Below are 17,903 nucleotides of genomic sequence, written 5' to 3' on the forward strand. Positions count from 1 at the left end.
GAAAAGGTTAGGATCTCATTCTTTTCTTCAGATATCTTTCTTACAATTATTCTTCCTTTGCTTTAGATACCACTATTTTTCTATATAAAGTGTTAAGACAGAAAAACAAAGTGTAGCAAATCACAGAGGATTAACAGGAAAAGAAAACTAGTATATGTGACCAATTCCTACCCAATAAAGGAAAGTAGCTTATCCTTTATAAATCTTTCAAGAAGTTGCCTGAGTTTTTAAATAACTCAACAGACATATGCTAGTGGGTTAATACATTAACCTAAACCAGACCTAACGTTTTACATGGGCTGAGAGGAACAGCTTACTTAACTGAGGAACTCACTACTAAGTGTCTACTTAAGACACTGAAGTAGAGAATGTATTTCAATCAAAATCTTTCACTATCCTTTCCCTTAATATTTTAAGTCATTTAAACCAACTGCCAAATTAGGAAGTATGTCTCTACCTACCAGTGAAACAGCAAGTAATTTTTTGTTGCCTTCTTTAGGGATTAATAGATGAAATACGAATAAAGATATATAGGTTTTATAAAATGAAAAAATTAAAAGATAAAAAGCTTCAATTTATGGGAGCCAGAGGGAACATAACTATTAAATGACACATGAGACTGAATCAAGAAAATGCATTCTGTGGAGAAAAAGAATGGATTACTGATTCATGCAGCATAGTTGAATCTCAAAAACATTATGTTGAAAGAGGTCAATTTCTCTCCTGCCTCAGGTGTCCATATTTTGCCAAACTATTTACTGTTTCAAAAACAGGCAAAACTAACTTATGATGGCAGTAGTTGCCTCCTGAAGGGGCTGAAGTAGAACTGACTGGGTCATGAGGGAAGTTTCTGGAGTGACAGAAATATTTCATGTCAACATTGTAAAACAGACATAAAAGAGATAGGTAAAGTCAATTTTAATAATTTTTTTAGCCTAGTATAACCAATATATTATCACTTCAACCTGTAATCAATATAAAAATTATTAGTGAGATGTTTGGCATCCTTTTTTGTACTATTTGAAATCTGATATATATTTTAAACTTAAAACACATAATTTAGACAACCATTTCAAGTCTTAAGAGGCAAGGGTGGCTAGTGGCTTTTGAGGAAATCTCGTTCTATGTCTTAATTGGGTCACTGGAGACACTGATGAGCAGATTTGTGCAAATTTATCAAACTGTGCCCTTAAGGTCTGTGCATTTTACTGTAAGTTATATCTTAATTACTTAAAGAAAAGTTATTTCATTTTGAAGAACAAATGGTCTGTGGCACACCTCAGACCTAACAATTTCTTCAATGAATAAATTGTAAGTAAAAATACAGAATGTGAAGAGATAAAAATCTATGGATTACAGAAATTTAAGAGACAACAACTAATTCCAATGTATGAATGTTATGTTATTTATTCAGATCTGAATAAATTATAAGAGAGAAAGAGAAATAGAGAAACAGAGAGAAAGGGGAGAAGAAAGGAAGGTATAGAAGGGAGAGATTTAGTGATATTAAGAAATTCCTGGGTTTAAAAAGCCATTATAAGATATATATTTTATATCTGTTTTAAAGGAATCCTTTGTTTTAATAAAATAAACTGAAATATTAGCAGATTAAGTGATATATGAAATGGTTACTTCAGAATAGAGTATGGAATGAGGGGGAGTGGGAAGAAATTTTGACTATAAATGGATATTATTTTCCAAAATTAAAAATTAAAAAAAAAGAATTTTATGGAATAAAAAAGTACAAACTAGATCCTATGGGAGAAATAAGAGCTATCCATCATTAAAATAAATCTATACAGAAAGAAAGAGATACAGTTGATACTTCACTTCCTAGAATCATACAAAAAAAAATCTCACCTGGTGCCTGTCTCTTTAAAGATAATGAATAAAGAAGTGGTATAAATGACACCCATAAATTCACTTTAAGGAAAACACTTAACAGATAAGATTTTATTATTTATTTTGTGGAGCAAAGAAAATAAATGCAAACCCAGAAGAATTAGTTACACATCACTCTCCCACTTTGGTAAATTTGCTTTCTGTTGCTAATATCCATCATTAAATTATGAAGCCTCTTGCAGATACTTAGCAAGATTCCCAACTGATCAGGTCCCAAAAGCAATTCTTAGTTGGAAAGACATGTAAAAAATGTATTGGTTTTTAAAAATTCTAATCAAGGTAGGAAAAATTAGTTCAAACACTTACAGATGAGGGAACCCACAAATTAATTTCTCTAGATTTTAATTTTAAAGAATTTCTTAAGCTCTCATTTTGTTCACAGTAAAACCCATTCTATTGTTTCAATATGATTTGCTTAACAATATCCCCCATCCCAATTATCTCTCATATAATCTCTATGATCAATTTGCCTTTCTTTAAGCATCTTATACTTGCCATTAGTAGGAGCACTTCTGAAATGCTCTTGTTGTAGCATCCAATTGACAGCCTCTCTCTGGTATGGTCTCAACACAGGAATCAAGGCAGGATGCTGGACATCCACTTGGATGGACTGTGTTTCTTGCTGATGTGTTTGCTTCACAAACTGATAGAGTTCATCAATCTCCTGTCCCTCTGGCTCACTCTCTGACTCTTCCTCATCCTCTTCCAACACGTCTGTATATCCAACAATAAATATACTCAAAATAACCCGATCTACCTCTTGACACTATAAGCAATTTTTATTCTACTATGTAGTTTTCCATCTCTGGGCTGGAGGGCTCTACCTAAATTCTTCACTGATCAAAAAGCCACCCTTCAAGATAGTTCAACCTTTTCCATGGCTTTTTCTTTCTTTTTTCCCTTGGTTAGAACTAATGTTCTCCTCTGTTTCATGTAACATTCTTCTACTTTGGATATAGCGATAGATTGCAATCAATCTGGCAGTGCAGTCATTTATGTGTATTTTTCCCTTGTGCACTGAACTGTAATGCAAAGGCTGTCTTTTGTTTTTATAGCTCGTCAGAGCAGCTAGCATATGCTTTGCCCATTGTAGATATTTAATAAACATTTGAATGTGAATATCTTTTGCAGTTTATAAAAGGATAATTTATTTCACTTTTACATCTTAACATAAAAAATCCATATGCAGACATAATTTTCTATGTCTAGTAAGACAAAGGTTCCCATTTTATTTCTTATGCTAAAAAAGGACAGGCATTCGGTAGCAACAGAAGCCAACTAGGAGATAATTGCTTAAGCCACTAATACCAATTTGTAAAAATATCAGATACATTTGTTGGGCATGACTGCCATTTGGAAGAAGACTGGTGCCTACTATAACATGAACAAAAATTCAAAATCTTGAATAACTGTACAAACCCACTTTAGCTTATGATTTACTTCTGAACTGTTCCAAAAAGGCCTATCTACACTTTTACAGAATGCACTTCACATGCCATAGAGTGAAGACTGTATCACAAAATACATAATTTGCTTTTTTCAACAAAAAATATGCCATACAAGATTTTCAAAATTGTATAATTAATGTCTAGTTTTATGTTAGGTTATTTCACACTTTTACTATACTTGTATATTCTCGTACTGATAACTAAATTGAAGTTTTTCTTTGAAAAAAAGAAAGTTCAATTTGTATTATTTTTAAGACAGAATAATTCTTACCATAACCTTAAAAATTCTAGATGTACTTAAAAGCATCCCTTCCAATTCTGAAACCAGAGATTTTCTTCTTTTAAGTCAATATACAAAATGATTTATTTTTATTAGTTTTTTTTTAATTAAGTAGGCTCCACACCCAACAACACCCAACATGAGGCTTGAACTCATGACCCTGAGATCAAGAGCTGCACACTCTACCAAATGAGTCAGCCAAGCACCCCTACTTTTATTAGTATTATGAAGCTTTGCAAAAGAATGTACTAAAGAAACAACTCAATGGTCAAGCTTAGAAACTGATTTCCCAAATATTCCAGTATGAAATGTTCTGTAATTTGAACCTGAAATAATGCTGACCCACCATGAGCAGGGCTTGGAGAGTTTGAGCGGTTTTTCCAGGAGTGTTAATGGGCTGCACCAAGCCATCCACACTCTCTCCTTGGGAACCAAAGGTAGACAACTCTGAAGCTGCAGTCCTGACCAAAGATGCAACATCTTGCCAAGAAACAGTAGCAAAGTTAACTGGTCTTTATGGGAAGCAGGCTTGAGATTATTTGTCAGACTGCAAAGGAGAGGTGGAATAAGGCCAACCAAGAATCTCTGGCCATGACAAAATAAAAGCACAAGAATGATGCAAAAATTCTAATCAGCTTAGATCCTTTAGACTCTGACTATTGACTGCAAATATTTCTTGGGTACTTCTCTAAGCTCAGTATTTAGCAAGGAAAGACACAAATTAGTGGGGCATTTCAGATACATATAATTTTATCAGATAGTGATTTTATAGAGATTGTTTAATTTTATTATGGTTTATCATTTTTCTGCTTGTTATGTATATGATTTGGGAAAACCTCCCAATTCTTAAAGTATCAGCAATTTTTAATTTACCTGGAATAACAAAATTGTATAACTTTTCCATCACTCTTTTCATAAGTTGATTGAATTTCTTCATTCTTGAATTTGCATCACTCAAAAAGTCTAGTTTCGCTAGACCACCTTCCAAAAGATAAATTCCAACCTACAAAGAATTAATCAACATAAAAATAGTTTTAATAGTCCTATACATTCTTTATGAGGACATAAAAATTTTTTTAACCATTACTGTTTTTAAACATATTTACAGTATTTGCTCCACAAACATTAGATACATACCTACTAAATCTCCCTCACAAATTTCAAAACTTCAATAACAAATTCATTCTACAAATGTAGTGCCTACTATGTGAGATGCACCATTCAAGTTGCTAGAAAAAAATACTTCCTAAACTGGAAATGAACTTGGGACAATGTGATGAGAATACCAATTCCACCTACCAAGTCAATGATTTTCAAACTTGATGAGTATCAAAATAATCAGTGAAGTTGGTTAAAAATGCAGATTCCCTCAGAAGATTCTGACACATATGCCAGGGTTCTTAAGCAGTTAGGCTTGGGAATACCTATTACTAGATCAAACACTAAAATGTATAGGAAAACAGATCTTGATTGATGTAATATATCCTGATTCTTGTAAAAACAATTCAGTATGAAGTTCTGTAGTCAAAATATTTGAAGTTGAATACTGGCATTGGTGTTTAAGAGTTAAAAAAACAGGCAAAGTAATTGATTTATTTAAACCCAAATGCTGTTATTTGCAATAGGAGAGAAGCCTCTATGAAATAGCCTAGATAATACAATCTTAAAACTTCCTAATGGTAAATACTCAATAAATGCATTTTCTTTCATTTCCGTTATCCTGGATCTGATTCCATAATCACACAGAGGCTCATATTCTTTTCCTAAAAAACAAGAAGCCAACCCAGCATTATTTAGGAATGAGTAACAAAGAGTATGTTTAATTATTATTTGTACTCTGCCTTGTATGCATCTAGAGTTAGCTTACTGTAACAGCAATAAACGTTTAAATATTTATAAAAATGGGTTAAGAAAACAAAATAGGTCAAGGATTGGTCCATGGGGAAGGTGGACAGAATAGATACACAAGCCACGAATTCTTATATACATGCTTATCACTGAGCCACAATTTCCTCAAACACAATCAACAAGGAAAGGGAGTAAGTGTTTGCATAGTTTCATTCTCCAGGGAGGAATTAATTACAATCTAATGCTTCTAAGTTTTCTTTCCTATTATCAATTTTGAAAGTATACCAATGCAATTGCTTTTTTTTTTTTTACAATTGCTTTTTTTTTTTTTAAGATTTTATTTATTTATTCATGAGAGACACAGAGAGAGAGAGAGGCAGAGACACAGGCAGAGGGAGAAGCAGGCTCCATGCAGGGAGCCTGACATGGGACTCGATTCCATGTCTCCAGGATCGGGCCCTGGGCTAAAGGTGGCGCTAAACTGCTGAGCCACCCGGGCTACCAGTTTTTTGTTTTGTTTTGTTTTGTTTTTATTCATGACAGACACACAGAGACAGGCAGAGACACAGGCAGAAGGAAAAGCAGGCTCCACGCTGGGTGCCTGACGTGGGACTGAATCCCGGGTCTCCAGGATCATACCCCAGGCTGAAGGTGGCACCAAACCGCTGGGCCATCGGGGCTGCCCTATAATTGCTTTTTAATGTAAGAAACACAAGACACAGATTTCAATTGAACAAAAGTGAATTTAACATTTTAGAATTTCTTTTCCTTTCAAGCTTTGGCCTGAAGGCATATTAGCCTACTTTATAGTTTATAAAGGACATCTATTTACAGCAATGCACTTGATTCTCAACATGACTATATGAAGCAAAAAGAATGTTTATTATTTATATTTTATACAGAAAGATGCTGAAATTTGAGCATTTAAATGAGTCACATAAAGATACTTAGCTAGGAAATAGAAGAGCCTGAAATGAGTTATAAATTTACTCATTCATTTGCTGGAAATCTGTTCAGTATCAGGACTTTTACTAGGCTGTGAAGATAAATGATGATGTAGTCTGCTGAAGGAGAAAAATCTAAAATGAAAGTACACTACAAGTGGTCATGGTAAAAACAAATGTGTATAGAGTATTATGGGGAAAGGGCATGTAACACAATCCATGAAATTTACAAAAAGATCTCCCTAGAGAAGTGAACTCTGAGCTGAATATTAGAGAATGCCCAGGAGTTATTAGGGAAAAGGAAGGGAAAAAACCAGGCAGAGAACCATTAAACGAAAGCAAAGATGCAGAAATATGGCCAGAAAACATGTAGGAAATAAATCAATTTGGAATTTCTGGAACAAAATAAAAAGCAGAGTAATAAAAGAAGAGGCTGGAAAAGTAGAAAAGGGCCTATCAAAGAAGAGAGTTATGTGCCGGATGACACTGGGTTCTGTAGGCAGTGAAGAACAGAATTTCATTCCATTCACGTTATACTAATCCAGAGACAAAGCAGATGGAGCTGAAAAAGCAAGCAGGGCAACGGTTAAAGGACTGCTACAGGAAAAAGGAGAGATGACAAGACACTGAAAGCAGAGCTGGAAGAGTATCTTGAAAAAGGACAGCCTGGAAATGATCAGCTAGAGTATACATTTTTTACAGTTACTGAAAGCTCAAAATAAAGTACACTTTGAAACTTAATGAGAGGCTTATTTCTGGCTTTTAGACCTTCCTTCTAAGTTAACTTCAAAATGGGACTGCCCAACACAGAAGAACCTTTAAGAGACACCATAAAAATTGAGTACCTTGATCATGTGATTTCCTTCTGATTTTTGGTAAAGTTTTATTCTTTTCTTCTTTTGTAGCCACCCCAAATCTTCTAATATTTCACCACTGAAAGATGATTCCACTCGAATACCCTTGTCACAAGTACCAATTGGCTCATTGAGTCCTTTTTCTTGCTTCTCTACATCTTCACATTCTGAATTAACATAGATCAGGAAATGATCGCTTGACTCTGAACTCATCAGAGTAAAACTCTTTTCAGAAAAATGTTCAATTAAACTCTGTTCAGGAAGAAGCTGAAGAGTTAATTCTCCCAGAAATGCCTTCCAAGAATTATCGAAGTGATAGGGAGAAATCACGATATTCAGCTTTATAGACAAAGGAGAAAAAGTGCCACAAGTCTCTTCTTTATCGTTTGATTTTGAGATGCTCACTGCCTCCGAACACCTCTTTTTATCTTTGTGAGCCACTTCTTCCTTTAGACTATCACCTAGGATGATGCAGTGAGCAGAAGAGAAATCTGAACCAGAGCAGGGGTTCTCATCATCAGTTAGGGTGAGAGGTTCATTTCTTCTGTCTTCATGCATATTCCAATGAAGCTGCTGTTGTTTTTCCTCATCAACTCTCACTGGAGGAGCACGTTTCCTCCGGCTACTCATTTTCAAGTTTTCTTGGTTAGCAAATGTGAACTCTAGGAGACAAATGCAACAAGTAAGCATTCCAAGAGAGAATTTTGGTATTAAAGTGCTCCCAGATGAATAATTCACCATAAACTAACAGCTCACACACATAATATGAAATCTTAAAAAGATACAAAAAGCAATGGTTAATTTTTTTAAAATAAGTCAAATACAGGTAAGGTCACATTGATAATCTCATGCATCATAGAAATTCAATGGTCTTACCAGTTAAGACCATTGATAATGGATAAACGTAATACTGTGTTATATAGAATAAAATACATTCTAAAAATGCACGTAATGAGCAGCATGACACTAAGGTAAATCTCTCAAATATCCTGGAAATGCTATTTGAAGAGTTTTAGTAACATTTAAACTCATCACAACAGAAATTCAATTTTGTTTTATAATCCCAACAGGTTAAGAAAACTTCCCTTGACCCACACATAGCTGAAGAATTCCCGAATATATATATTCTCTCCCAAAAGAAGAAAATAAAAATACAGAACATATTTCTTTTTTATGAATTGGCATAAATAAGAATAGCTGGGCAAGGAATAAGCTGGTGATGGCAATCAGGGGAAATGGAGCAAAGACAAAAGAAGAAAGAGATGAAAAAATGTAGGAAAAAGAAGAGAAAGCTTTGTCATCTCTGAAGTGGAAATTGGTCTGACACCAATTAGGTAGGGTCAAACTACACTTTTCCCAAAATAATAGCCAATTTCTATATGAAACACACAACTCAGAGGTTAAATCATGAAGTTCTAATGATGATTGATGCCTAATTCCACCTATTCTAATGATACAGCTGGAAAAAAAAAGGATGTATAAACAGTTAAAATTTAGCTTCAAGGTAGTTTAAGAAATATTTTCAATTTGGAAAGTTTATGGACTGAAAGATGCAAGATGTCAAAATGTCAATTCCTAGATGTTGACCTACAAAGTAATCCTATTCAAAATCCCAATAGGCTTTTTTCACCCCAGAAACTGACAAGTAATTTTAAAATTTATATTAAAATGCCCAAGATCTAGAAGGGTCAAAATAATTTCCAAAAAGAAGAATAAAGTTGAAAGACTTACACTGATTCTAGGACTTATACTGAGGGTAATTAAAACAGTGTGGTAATGGTATATGACATACTGATCAATGTAACAAACTAAAGCATCCTGAAATAGACCCATACATGTATGGTCAACTGATTTTTTTTAAATGATTTATTTCCTATTTATTTATTTATTTATTTATTTATTATCTATCTATCTATCTATTTATTTATTTTAGAGAGTAAGAGTGAGCATGTGGGGGGGGGGCTGGAGAATGGGAGAGGGAGAGAATCTCAAATAGACTCCCCACTGAACGGAGAGCCTCATTTGGGGCTTGATGTCAGGACTCATGAGGTCACGACCTAAGCCAAAGCCAAGAGTTGGATGTTTCAACTGACTGATCCACTCTGGCACCTGGTCAATTAATTTTTGAAAGAAATTCAAAGGCAATCTATGGGTAAAAATATTCTTTTCAATAAACAGCCATATGCAAAAAAATGAACTTTGACCTTTACCTCTCACCACATATGAAAATTAACTTGCAATAGATCACCAACTGAAATACAAAAGCTAAAACTATAAAACTTCTAGAACAAAACGGGAGAAATTAAAGTGACATTAAATTAGGTAAAAAAAATTTAAATAGGGCACAAAAACAGAATGCAAAAAATTGATAAAGTTTCAACAAAATTACATATTTTAGCACTTCAAAAGATACTGTTATAGAAAGGAAATGGGAAGTCAGATGGGATGGGATGCAGTATTAGTAAAGCAAGTATCTGATGAAGGATTTGTATGTGGAATAGAAAAAAGCTCACATATCAATAGTAAGACAACCTTATGACAAAATGGAAAAAATTCTGAACATACGCTTCACCAAAGATGATCTACGAGTGCCAAATAAGCACATGAGAATATCTTCGCCATCATCAGTCATTAAGGCAATGCAAATTCAACCTACAATCCATGACAGGGAACTATATATGTATGTATGTACTAGAATAGTTAAAATTTAAAAGACTGAAGAGGTAGAGCAACTAAAACTGAACTCTCAAACATGAGGAAAAGTCTATCAATTTTCTTACAAAATGAAATACAAACTTTCTGTGCAGCCTAGTAATCCTACTCCTAGATATTTACCAAAGAGAAATAAAAACATAGATTTACAAAAAATATTTATTTTTTTTTAAATTTATTTATTTATGATAGTCACAGAGAGAGAGAGAGGCAGAGACATAGGCAGAGGGAGAAGCAGGCTCCATGCACCGGGAGCCCGATATGGGATTCGATCCCGGGTCTCCAGGATCGCGCCCTGAGCCAAAGGCAGGCGCCAAACCGCTGCGCCACCCAGGGATCCCCTACAAAAAAGATTTAAACTTGAGTGTTAATAGCAATTTTAACAAAAGCCAAAAATGGAAACAGTCCATTACCTGGTAAATGGATAAACAGGGGGATATTTCTTGATAACCTACTGATACAACATACAATGAGATGGATGAATTAAAAAAAAATGGATGAATTTTTAAAGCATTGCGCTAAGTGAAGGAAGCCAGATGTGTAAGACCTTATATCATTCTATTTATGTAAAATTCTAGAAAAGGCAAAAACCTACTGATCGAAAGTCAGTGAGTGGTTACTAAAGCAGAGGAAGTGGGAAGAGGTGGACTGATGGCATGGAGCAGGAGAGAAAGTTTTGGGATGACAGAAATGTTCAACAGGTATTTACGTAATTGTATATACTTGTCAAAACTCATCAAATGGTACACTTAACATTGCTGGATTTTACTATATGTAAATTATACCTTAATAAAGCTGATTTTAAAAGTGCAAACAAAAAGGAGATGCAGAAAAGACTTAAAATTAGAAGAGAGGGCAGCCCGGGTGGCTCAGCGGTTTAGCACTGCCTTCAGCCCAGGGTGTGATCCTGGAGACGAGGATTGAGTCCCACGTTGGGCTCCTTCCATGGAGCCTGCTTCTCCCTCTGCCTGTATCTCTGCCTCTCTCTCTCTCTCTGCGTGTCTCCCATGAATAAATAAATAAAATCTTAAAAAAAAAAATTAGAGGAGAATGCAGTGCCTGGGTGGCTCAGTCAGTTGGTTAACCATTTGCCTTCAGGTCAGGTCATGATCCCAGGGTCCTGGGATCAAGCCCTGAGTCAAGCGCCTTGCTCCATGGGGAGTCCGTTTCTCCCTCTGCCTCTGCCACCCTCGCCCCTAGCTTGTGTTCTCTTTCTCTCTCTCTCTCTCAAATAAATAAACAAAATCCTAAAAAAAAATAAAATTATAAGAGAATATTAAGAACAGCTTTATTCTGGGATACCTGGGTGGCTCAGTGGTTGAGCATCTGCCTTTGGCTCAGGGCATGATCCTGGGGTCCTGGGATGGAGTCCCACATTAGGCTCCCCGTGGGGAGCCTGTTTCTCTCTGCCTATGTCTTAGCCTCTCTCTGTGTGTCTCTCATTTATAAGTAAATAAATAAAAATCTTTTTTTAAAAAAGAACATTTTTATTCTAATTAACTTGAAAATTCTATAAAAATGAGTAATTTACTGACAAAATATAAATGGATAATTCTCTTAGTAGTCACACTGCATGTGGCTTTTTAACTTTAAATAAGCTTAAATAGCATCATAAACTCAGCTCCTCAATCTCACTAGCCACACTTTTAAGCACTTAACAGTCATATGTGAACAGTGGCTACTATACTAGACAGTGCAAATATAAGACATTCTCAAAACTGCAAAAAGGCTAGCAAGTAGTACAGGTCTAAGTCAATCATGAGAATTCCATTTCCTTAGCCAGTGCCTGCTTTATGAATCTGCAAGTAATAAACTGTAAACAATCTCTTACTATGGTTAACTGTAAGTACCTTATCTTGTCTATGATCTTGGAAGAATAATACTGGAAGCCCCCAATAACCTATGTGTTTATCTTCGTCCAGTTCTTATCAGAACATAGGTTAGAATACTGGAATTTGGTCATTCTGCTAGAACTCTGAAAAGTTCAGCTATATCAACTTATTAGTTGATTATGGCCACAAATAATGCCAGATAATTGTACAGCACTCCAAAGCTCAGTATTTTAAGAAGGCAATCATTTAACCTCACAGATCTGCAGGTTAGCTGGTTAGCTGAGGGTTGGCTGATGTAGGTGAGGTTTCTGGAGGAGTTCAACCCTGCTTATAATGTAGTTCTCATTTTCCTCCTAGGACCAGTAAAGCAACTCCCAAATATACTTATCACCATAGCTGAAGGGTAACAGTGTAAATCCAATCACACAAGTACTTTTTAAAGTGTGGTCACAGCAAAAGTACAAGGTTCCACAAAATAAATAAAGCAAGTCACAGTAACGGACCAAACTGAAGAGGGAGGGTAATGTACCATACTTCTCTACCGGGTAGAACTGCTAATGGCAGAGTGTGGATATGAGGCGGCAGTGGTGGTGATGGTGGGTTACATAATTTATTACCAACAATGCTAATATTAAAAACATGGCAATTACGGAATTGTTAACTCTAAAAGACCCAAAAGGAACTAGCTATAGAATCTCACAGCTGCAAAGCAATGGCTTACAGAAGAAAAGATTCTAATTCTAGCTTTGGCATTTACTGTGTGCACAGATAGTTATCTAACTATCTAACCTCTCTGTGCAAGTTTTCTCATTTCTAAGATGGGGATGATAGGATTATCCTTAGAAATAATATAAGTGCCATAATATAGTTAACAGAAGTTTAGCATACATTCAATGAGCAGTAACTGCTAATCACCTCCATCTTTGAAACTATAAATTATATATGCTAATAACCAAGCTGTAATGTGGTAGGATGGAGGACCATGCATCTGTGTGTCTCAAACTTGACTGCACATTAGAATCATCTGGGGGAACTTTAAAAAATCTTGATGCCCAAGTTCTACGCTAGCCAATTAAACCAGAACTGAACATACATTCATGATTAAAAAAAAAAAATCTTATTTGGATTCTTTTTTTTTTTTTTTAAGATTTTATTTATTTATTCATGAGAGACAGAGAGAAAGAGAAAGAGGTAGAGACACAGGCTCCACACAGGGAGGCTGATGTGGGACTCAATCCCAGGCCTCCAGGACCAGGCCCTGGGTCAAAGGCAGGTGCTAAACCTCTGAGCCACCCAGGGATCCCAGAATGACTCTTTTCTTAAGGGATTTCTATCCAGGGATAACTTCTTGAACCAAGAAGATGTCATCAAAACTACTTATAATCATAATGTTAATTGGCAGCTAATAAGTCAAGTACCAGTAAAATTCTGTAGATTTCTAATCATATTCCAAATCCTTCTTCTGGTTTTCTATACACTACCTGAGTCCCATTTTTGATTATTCTACTTCTTATTCCTCCTCCTTAAATATCAGAGTTGGGTAAAACATGTTTATTTGAGGTTTTAAAATAGGAACCACATCTTAATTGTCCTACATTTAAGTGTAAAAAGCCTTTTGCTTGAAATGCCCTCTCATACTTTTTCTACCTGTTGCTGTTCCAATCTTCCCCAGAAAACCTTCCACCACCAGGCATGCTGAGTTAAGGGCCATTCCTCCCTGATCCCAACTGCTGTACTGTTCTAACTGTATGACTTTGAAGGCTATGACAGCTGGGCAGGAATGGTATCCTATTCACCACTGTACCCCCAATGCCAGCATGGAATTGATATTCAAAACAAGGTGAAACAAATATCTCTAATTCCCCAAATACCAAATATCCTCCCTCTTAAGTACTATGTTCGTTTTTAGACAAGAGTCTCTTAACCACATTCTAGAAGATTACAAGTCATGTGAAACTATTCTTTACTATTTCTGGCCCTGAATGAGACAGAGGAAACTGACTGACCCATACCTTCAAGAGAAAAACAAAGACAGATTTTTAGAAAAATAAACATAAAATGTTAAGTTACTAAGACAATATGACAAATGATTACTAAACTTTGATTTAGATTTTTTTCCCCTCCAAATTATTATCTCTTCATTAAAAGACACATACAAATCCTGACTTAAAACAATTCCATGGTAGGCCTGGATTTAGAACTTAAGAACAATAAGAAGTATACCTGTGCCACACTGCTGCCCAAGGCGAGCCTTATGCAAGCAAAGCCCAATCATCACGGATTAGTGAGAAGCTTTTGATGATCTAGCATTATCACAATCTTTCTGTAGTAACGACTTCAGCAAGATGAGAGTGTTTTCATCTAGTGAACCCCAAAATGTGTCAGTCACATAAACTTGAAAAATGCCCTCAAAAAGAAGGCATTTTTCACCAGTACATTCTCTTCCTCCGAATCTTTGTAGCCGGAACTTTTTTTTTTTTTTTTTTTTTTTTATATATTAATTTTTATTGGTGTTCAATTTACCAACATACAGAATAACACCCAGTGCTCATCCCGTCAAGTGTCCCCCTCCGTGCCCGTCACCCATTCACCCCCACCCCCCGCCCTCCTCCCCTTCCACCACCCCTAGTTCATTTCCCAGAGTTAGAAGTCTTTATGTTCTGTGTCCCTTTCTGATATCTCCCACTCATTTCTTCTCCCTTCCCTTATATTCCCCTTCACTATTATTCATATTCCCCAAATAAGTGAGAACATACACTGTTTGTCCTTCTCCGATTGACTTACTTCACTCAGCATAATACCCTCCAGTTCCATCCACGTTGAAGCAAATGGTGGGTATTTGTTGTTTCTAATTGTAGCCGGAACTTTTAATAAAAGATCTAATAATTCTGCAAGTGGAGTTCTTAGGCTTGGGCCAAAAGAGGACATATACATAGCAGCATCTTTCAAAAGTAAACTATTTTATTGTCAACTGCTAGCTTATTGGCTAATTCGACTTGGGAAGATCTAGCAAGCACAGGTTTACCCAGTACATACACACGTCTCTCGTTAATGCTCAGTAATGCTCAGCATCATTTCTGACTATAAACCAAAGGGTCTTTCTGGTGACAGTACAGATGTTACGCATCATTTCTATTAATGGACGTTTCAACATCTTGCTACCATCCAATAACAACAATTTTAAGTAGCTGTAATGACTTTAAAATGATACTTTGTTCGGTTAAAGAGTTAAAGTAATTTAAATACACGTAGGAAAACATCAAACATCTAGTATTTCTGCCTCCTGGGTCCTGTAAAGTCACTTAGAAAAAAAAAAACAGCACGAGCTTAATGGCCATTAATTAATAGGGCTATGTCTGAAAGTGACAATCATCAAGTAACACAGGTATCTTTGCTCATCAACCTAGCAACGACCACGGAGTCAAAACGCACAACGTACAAGGATGGTTTTGAGAGCGAATGTAATTCATCGGACTCCAAAGGTAACTGAGAACTTTCAGACTAACTTGGAAGCCTCGCCTCCCCCTTCACCACATTACAACCCCGAGCACCAAGACGCTAGGCGGCGGCCCGGATCCAGTCTCCAGGGGCGTGTGCCCGACGAACGGTGATACCCACTCGGTTTTCTTCCGAAACTCAAGAGCGGTTCACGGAGTCTGAGCTGGGCTGGCAGCGCCGCATCACTCGCGGCAGGCCGGGCGAACAAGCCACCCGCGAGGCCGAGGAGCGCGACGGCGGTCCCTCGGACGCTCGGTCTCCACACCGCAGGCCCCAGCCCCCGGGGAGAAGCACAGCCTCCTTTCCCACGGCCCTACCTTCCCCCGGGGGAGCCGAAGCGGTCCAGCGGCCCCCAAGCCTGGGATGGGAAAGGGTCCGAGAGACTCGCGCGGAGGCTCCCCTTTCAGCCCTTTAGCTTCCCGGGTTCCAGAACAACAGTCTTCCCTCCCGGGGACCTCCGTCTCCGAGTGGGGGCGTCTACCGTCCCCGACCTCTGACCCCTGACCCTCCATCACCCAAGCGCCTACCTAGGCTGGTTCTCTAAGCCTCTTGAACCGCTCTGCACCAAGGTCCGGGGCTCTTCTAAAGCCCCCGCAGGTCACGGGCACGCATTCGCCACCCACCGAACACCAGCTTAAGACGGGCACGCGCGCTTTATGCTGGTTTGTGTCGGGGTTCCCGGGGGGCCCAGAAACCACAGCTCCCAGCTGCCGGGTGCGCGCTAGAGCGTGGGGTCAAGGCGAACGCGCACGTCGGAGCGCCCCGCCCCTTTTCTCCGGTGATGGCTTCATAAGTCGCTTCTGCGCAAGTCCACACGGTGAAAGCCTCGCGGAGGATACAGTTGGAATCTCGCGATAGCGCTGCCCCACATTAGGAGTTCAGGATTGGTTGGAACCTCCAAGGGGGAGGCGGGGCCCTACGCAGAGTATTAGGAGTGGGCGGGGCTCCCCTGGAAGCCTGGGATGGGAGTTGGTTGGTGGCGTGAGGGACCTGGCCGGCGAGACCTCTGCGGACGCACCTCTTTTATTCCTTCGAGAAAGCAGAGTCTGAGCACGGATGAAGCTTAGCTCTTTCAGGAAAGTTATTTTAAGAGACTTTTCAGGGAAATATGAGTATACAATTTAAGAGGAGGGAAGAAAAACTGCGTGTATTGTGTGAGTCTGGCCTTCTAATATCTTTTTTTTTTACCCCCCCCCGCCTCGCTGAGAGGCAGCCTCTTTTCCCACCGATGCAGACTTAAGTTTAGTTAACTTTGGAATAACTGAACTCGTTAAATGGAATAACAAGAACTCGTAAAATGATCCTCAGGAAGCGTCAGGCACTCAGTGATCAAGGAGAACCTAGTAAGGATTCAGCATTATGCTAAAAAGGGGCGTCTTAGGTCCGAAAGTTCTTGCCTAAGAGAACATCCGTTGTAGCTGCAGAGACAGGTCAGAGCGGTCCATAGCCTGCCCAGTACAGAGCTTTATCACAGACCTCTACACTTGAAAGAAGCCACTTACATCAACTAAATCCTGTCAAGTTTGCTGGAAATCAGTTACCTTACCCCAGGCCTCGTGAGGCAAAGTTGAAAAATTAATACTACCTCTCTGATTTTGCCTCGTTTTATTTTTCCCTTTTTTCCCCTATGATCTTGTTTTGTTTCACATATGAGTGAGAGATCATATGATAATTGCCTTCCTCTAACTGACTTAACTTTGCTTAGGAGACAAACCTTGAGGCTCTTAAGCAATGAGGGTTGCTGGAGAGGAGGGGAATGGAGGACTGGAGTAACTGGGTAATGGGCATTAAAGAGGGCACCTGAGGGGGATCCCTGGGTGGCGCAGCGGTTTAGCGCCTGCCTTTGGCCCAGGTGCACGATCCTGGAGACCCGGGATCGAATCCCACGTCGGGCTCCCGGTGCATGGAGCCTGCTTCTCCCTCTGCCTGTGCCTCTGCCCCTCTCTCTGTGTGTGTGTGACTATCATAAATAAAATAAAAATTAAAAAAAAAAAGGGGCACCTGATGTACAGAGCACAGGGTATTGTATGAGACTGATGAATCACTGACTTCTACAAATGAAACCAATAATGCATTATTAATTAATTGAATTTAAATAAAAATAAAAAAGATAAAAGAATAATAGCAAAGAAAAAAAGGAAAAGTAATATTAATGCTGGAGCAATGGGCGAGCAGAGTCCTTCTTCACTGAAGAACTGATCATGTTAGTAAATACAAGAGGAGGGATCCTTTCTTTAGGAAGTATAGTTTGAAAAGTATTTAAATGTATATTGAACTGTAAAGTGTTATGTTTGACAGTTTCATTTCACTTCTTACCATTGGAGCAGAGAATTAATTAAGCTCATAGTTTGCTTTGAGCCCGTCTGGTGCCAGGCAAAATTAATTAATTAATTAATTAATTAATTATTTTCCCAGAGAGAATACATTTTAATCTGCTCTAGAGTAGTGAATGACATAGCATCATTAGAGATATTCAAGGCTCCCTTGCTAACCCTGGGAGCAAGGGACTAACAGGAAACTAACGATGTCCTGCCCTGGGTCAGAAGCAAAGATCAAGATACACTTACATACATAGAACAAAATAG

General features: G+C 37.8%; 1 protein-coding gene across 2 annotated transcripts in view; it reads right to left on the minus strand.

Annotated features, from left to right (window-relative positions):
• SHPRH (SNF2 histone linker PHD RING helicase) overlaps positions 1 to 16,044 on the minus strand; it is a 97,104-nt gene extending 81,060 nt beyond the window's left edge. The window contains exons 1-4 of one of the 2 annotated variants that reach the window (XM_055310135.1): positions 15,846 to 16,044; positions 7,268 to 7,938; positions 4,504 to 4,633; positions 2,398 to 2,616 (exon numbers count right to left, since the gene is read on the minus strand). In XM_055310135.1, coding sequence (XP_055166110.1) covers positions 2,398 to 2,616; positions 4,504 to 4,633; positions 7,268 to 7,906 — 988 coding nt within the window. In that variant the 5' untranslated portion in view covers positions 7,907 to 7,938; positions 15,846 to 16,044. Of the gene's footprint in view, positions 1 to 2,397; positions 2,617 to 4,503; positions 4,634 to 7,267; positions 7,939 to 15,635; positions 15,725 to 15,845 lie in introns of those variants that run through there. The other variant, XM_055310136.1, reaches the window with a different exon arrangement.
• Between the last annotated feature and the right edge of the window lie 1,859 nt (positions 16,045 to 17,903).

This window comes from Nyctereutes procyonoides, unplaced genomic scaffold (assembly GCF_905146905.1).
Source record: "Nyctereutes procyonoides isolate TBG_1078 unplaced genomic scaffold, NYPRO_anot_genome, whole genome shotgun sequence".
In the NCBI taxonomy this organism is placed as follows: Eukaryota; Metazoa; Chordata; class Mammalia; order Carnivora; family Canidae; genus Nyctereutes; species Nyctereutes procyonoides.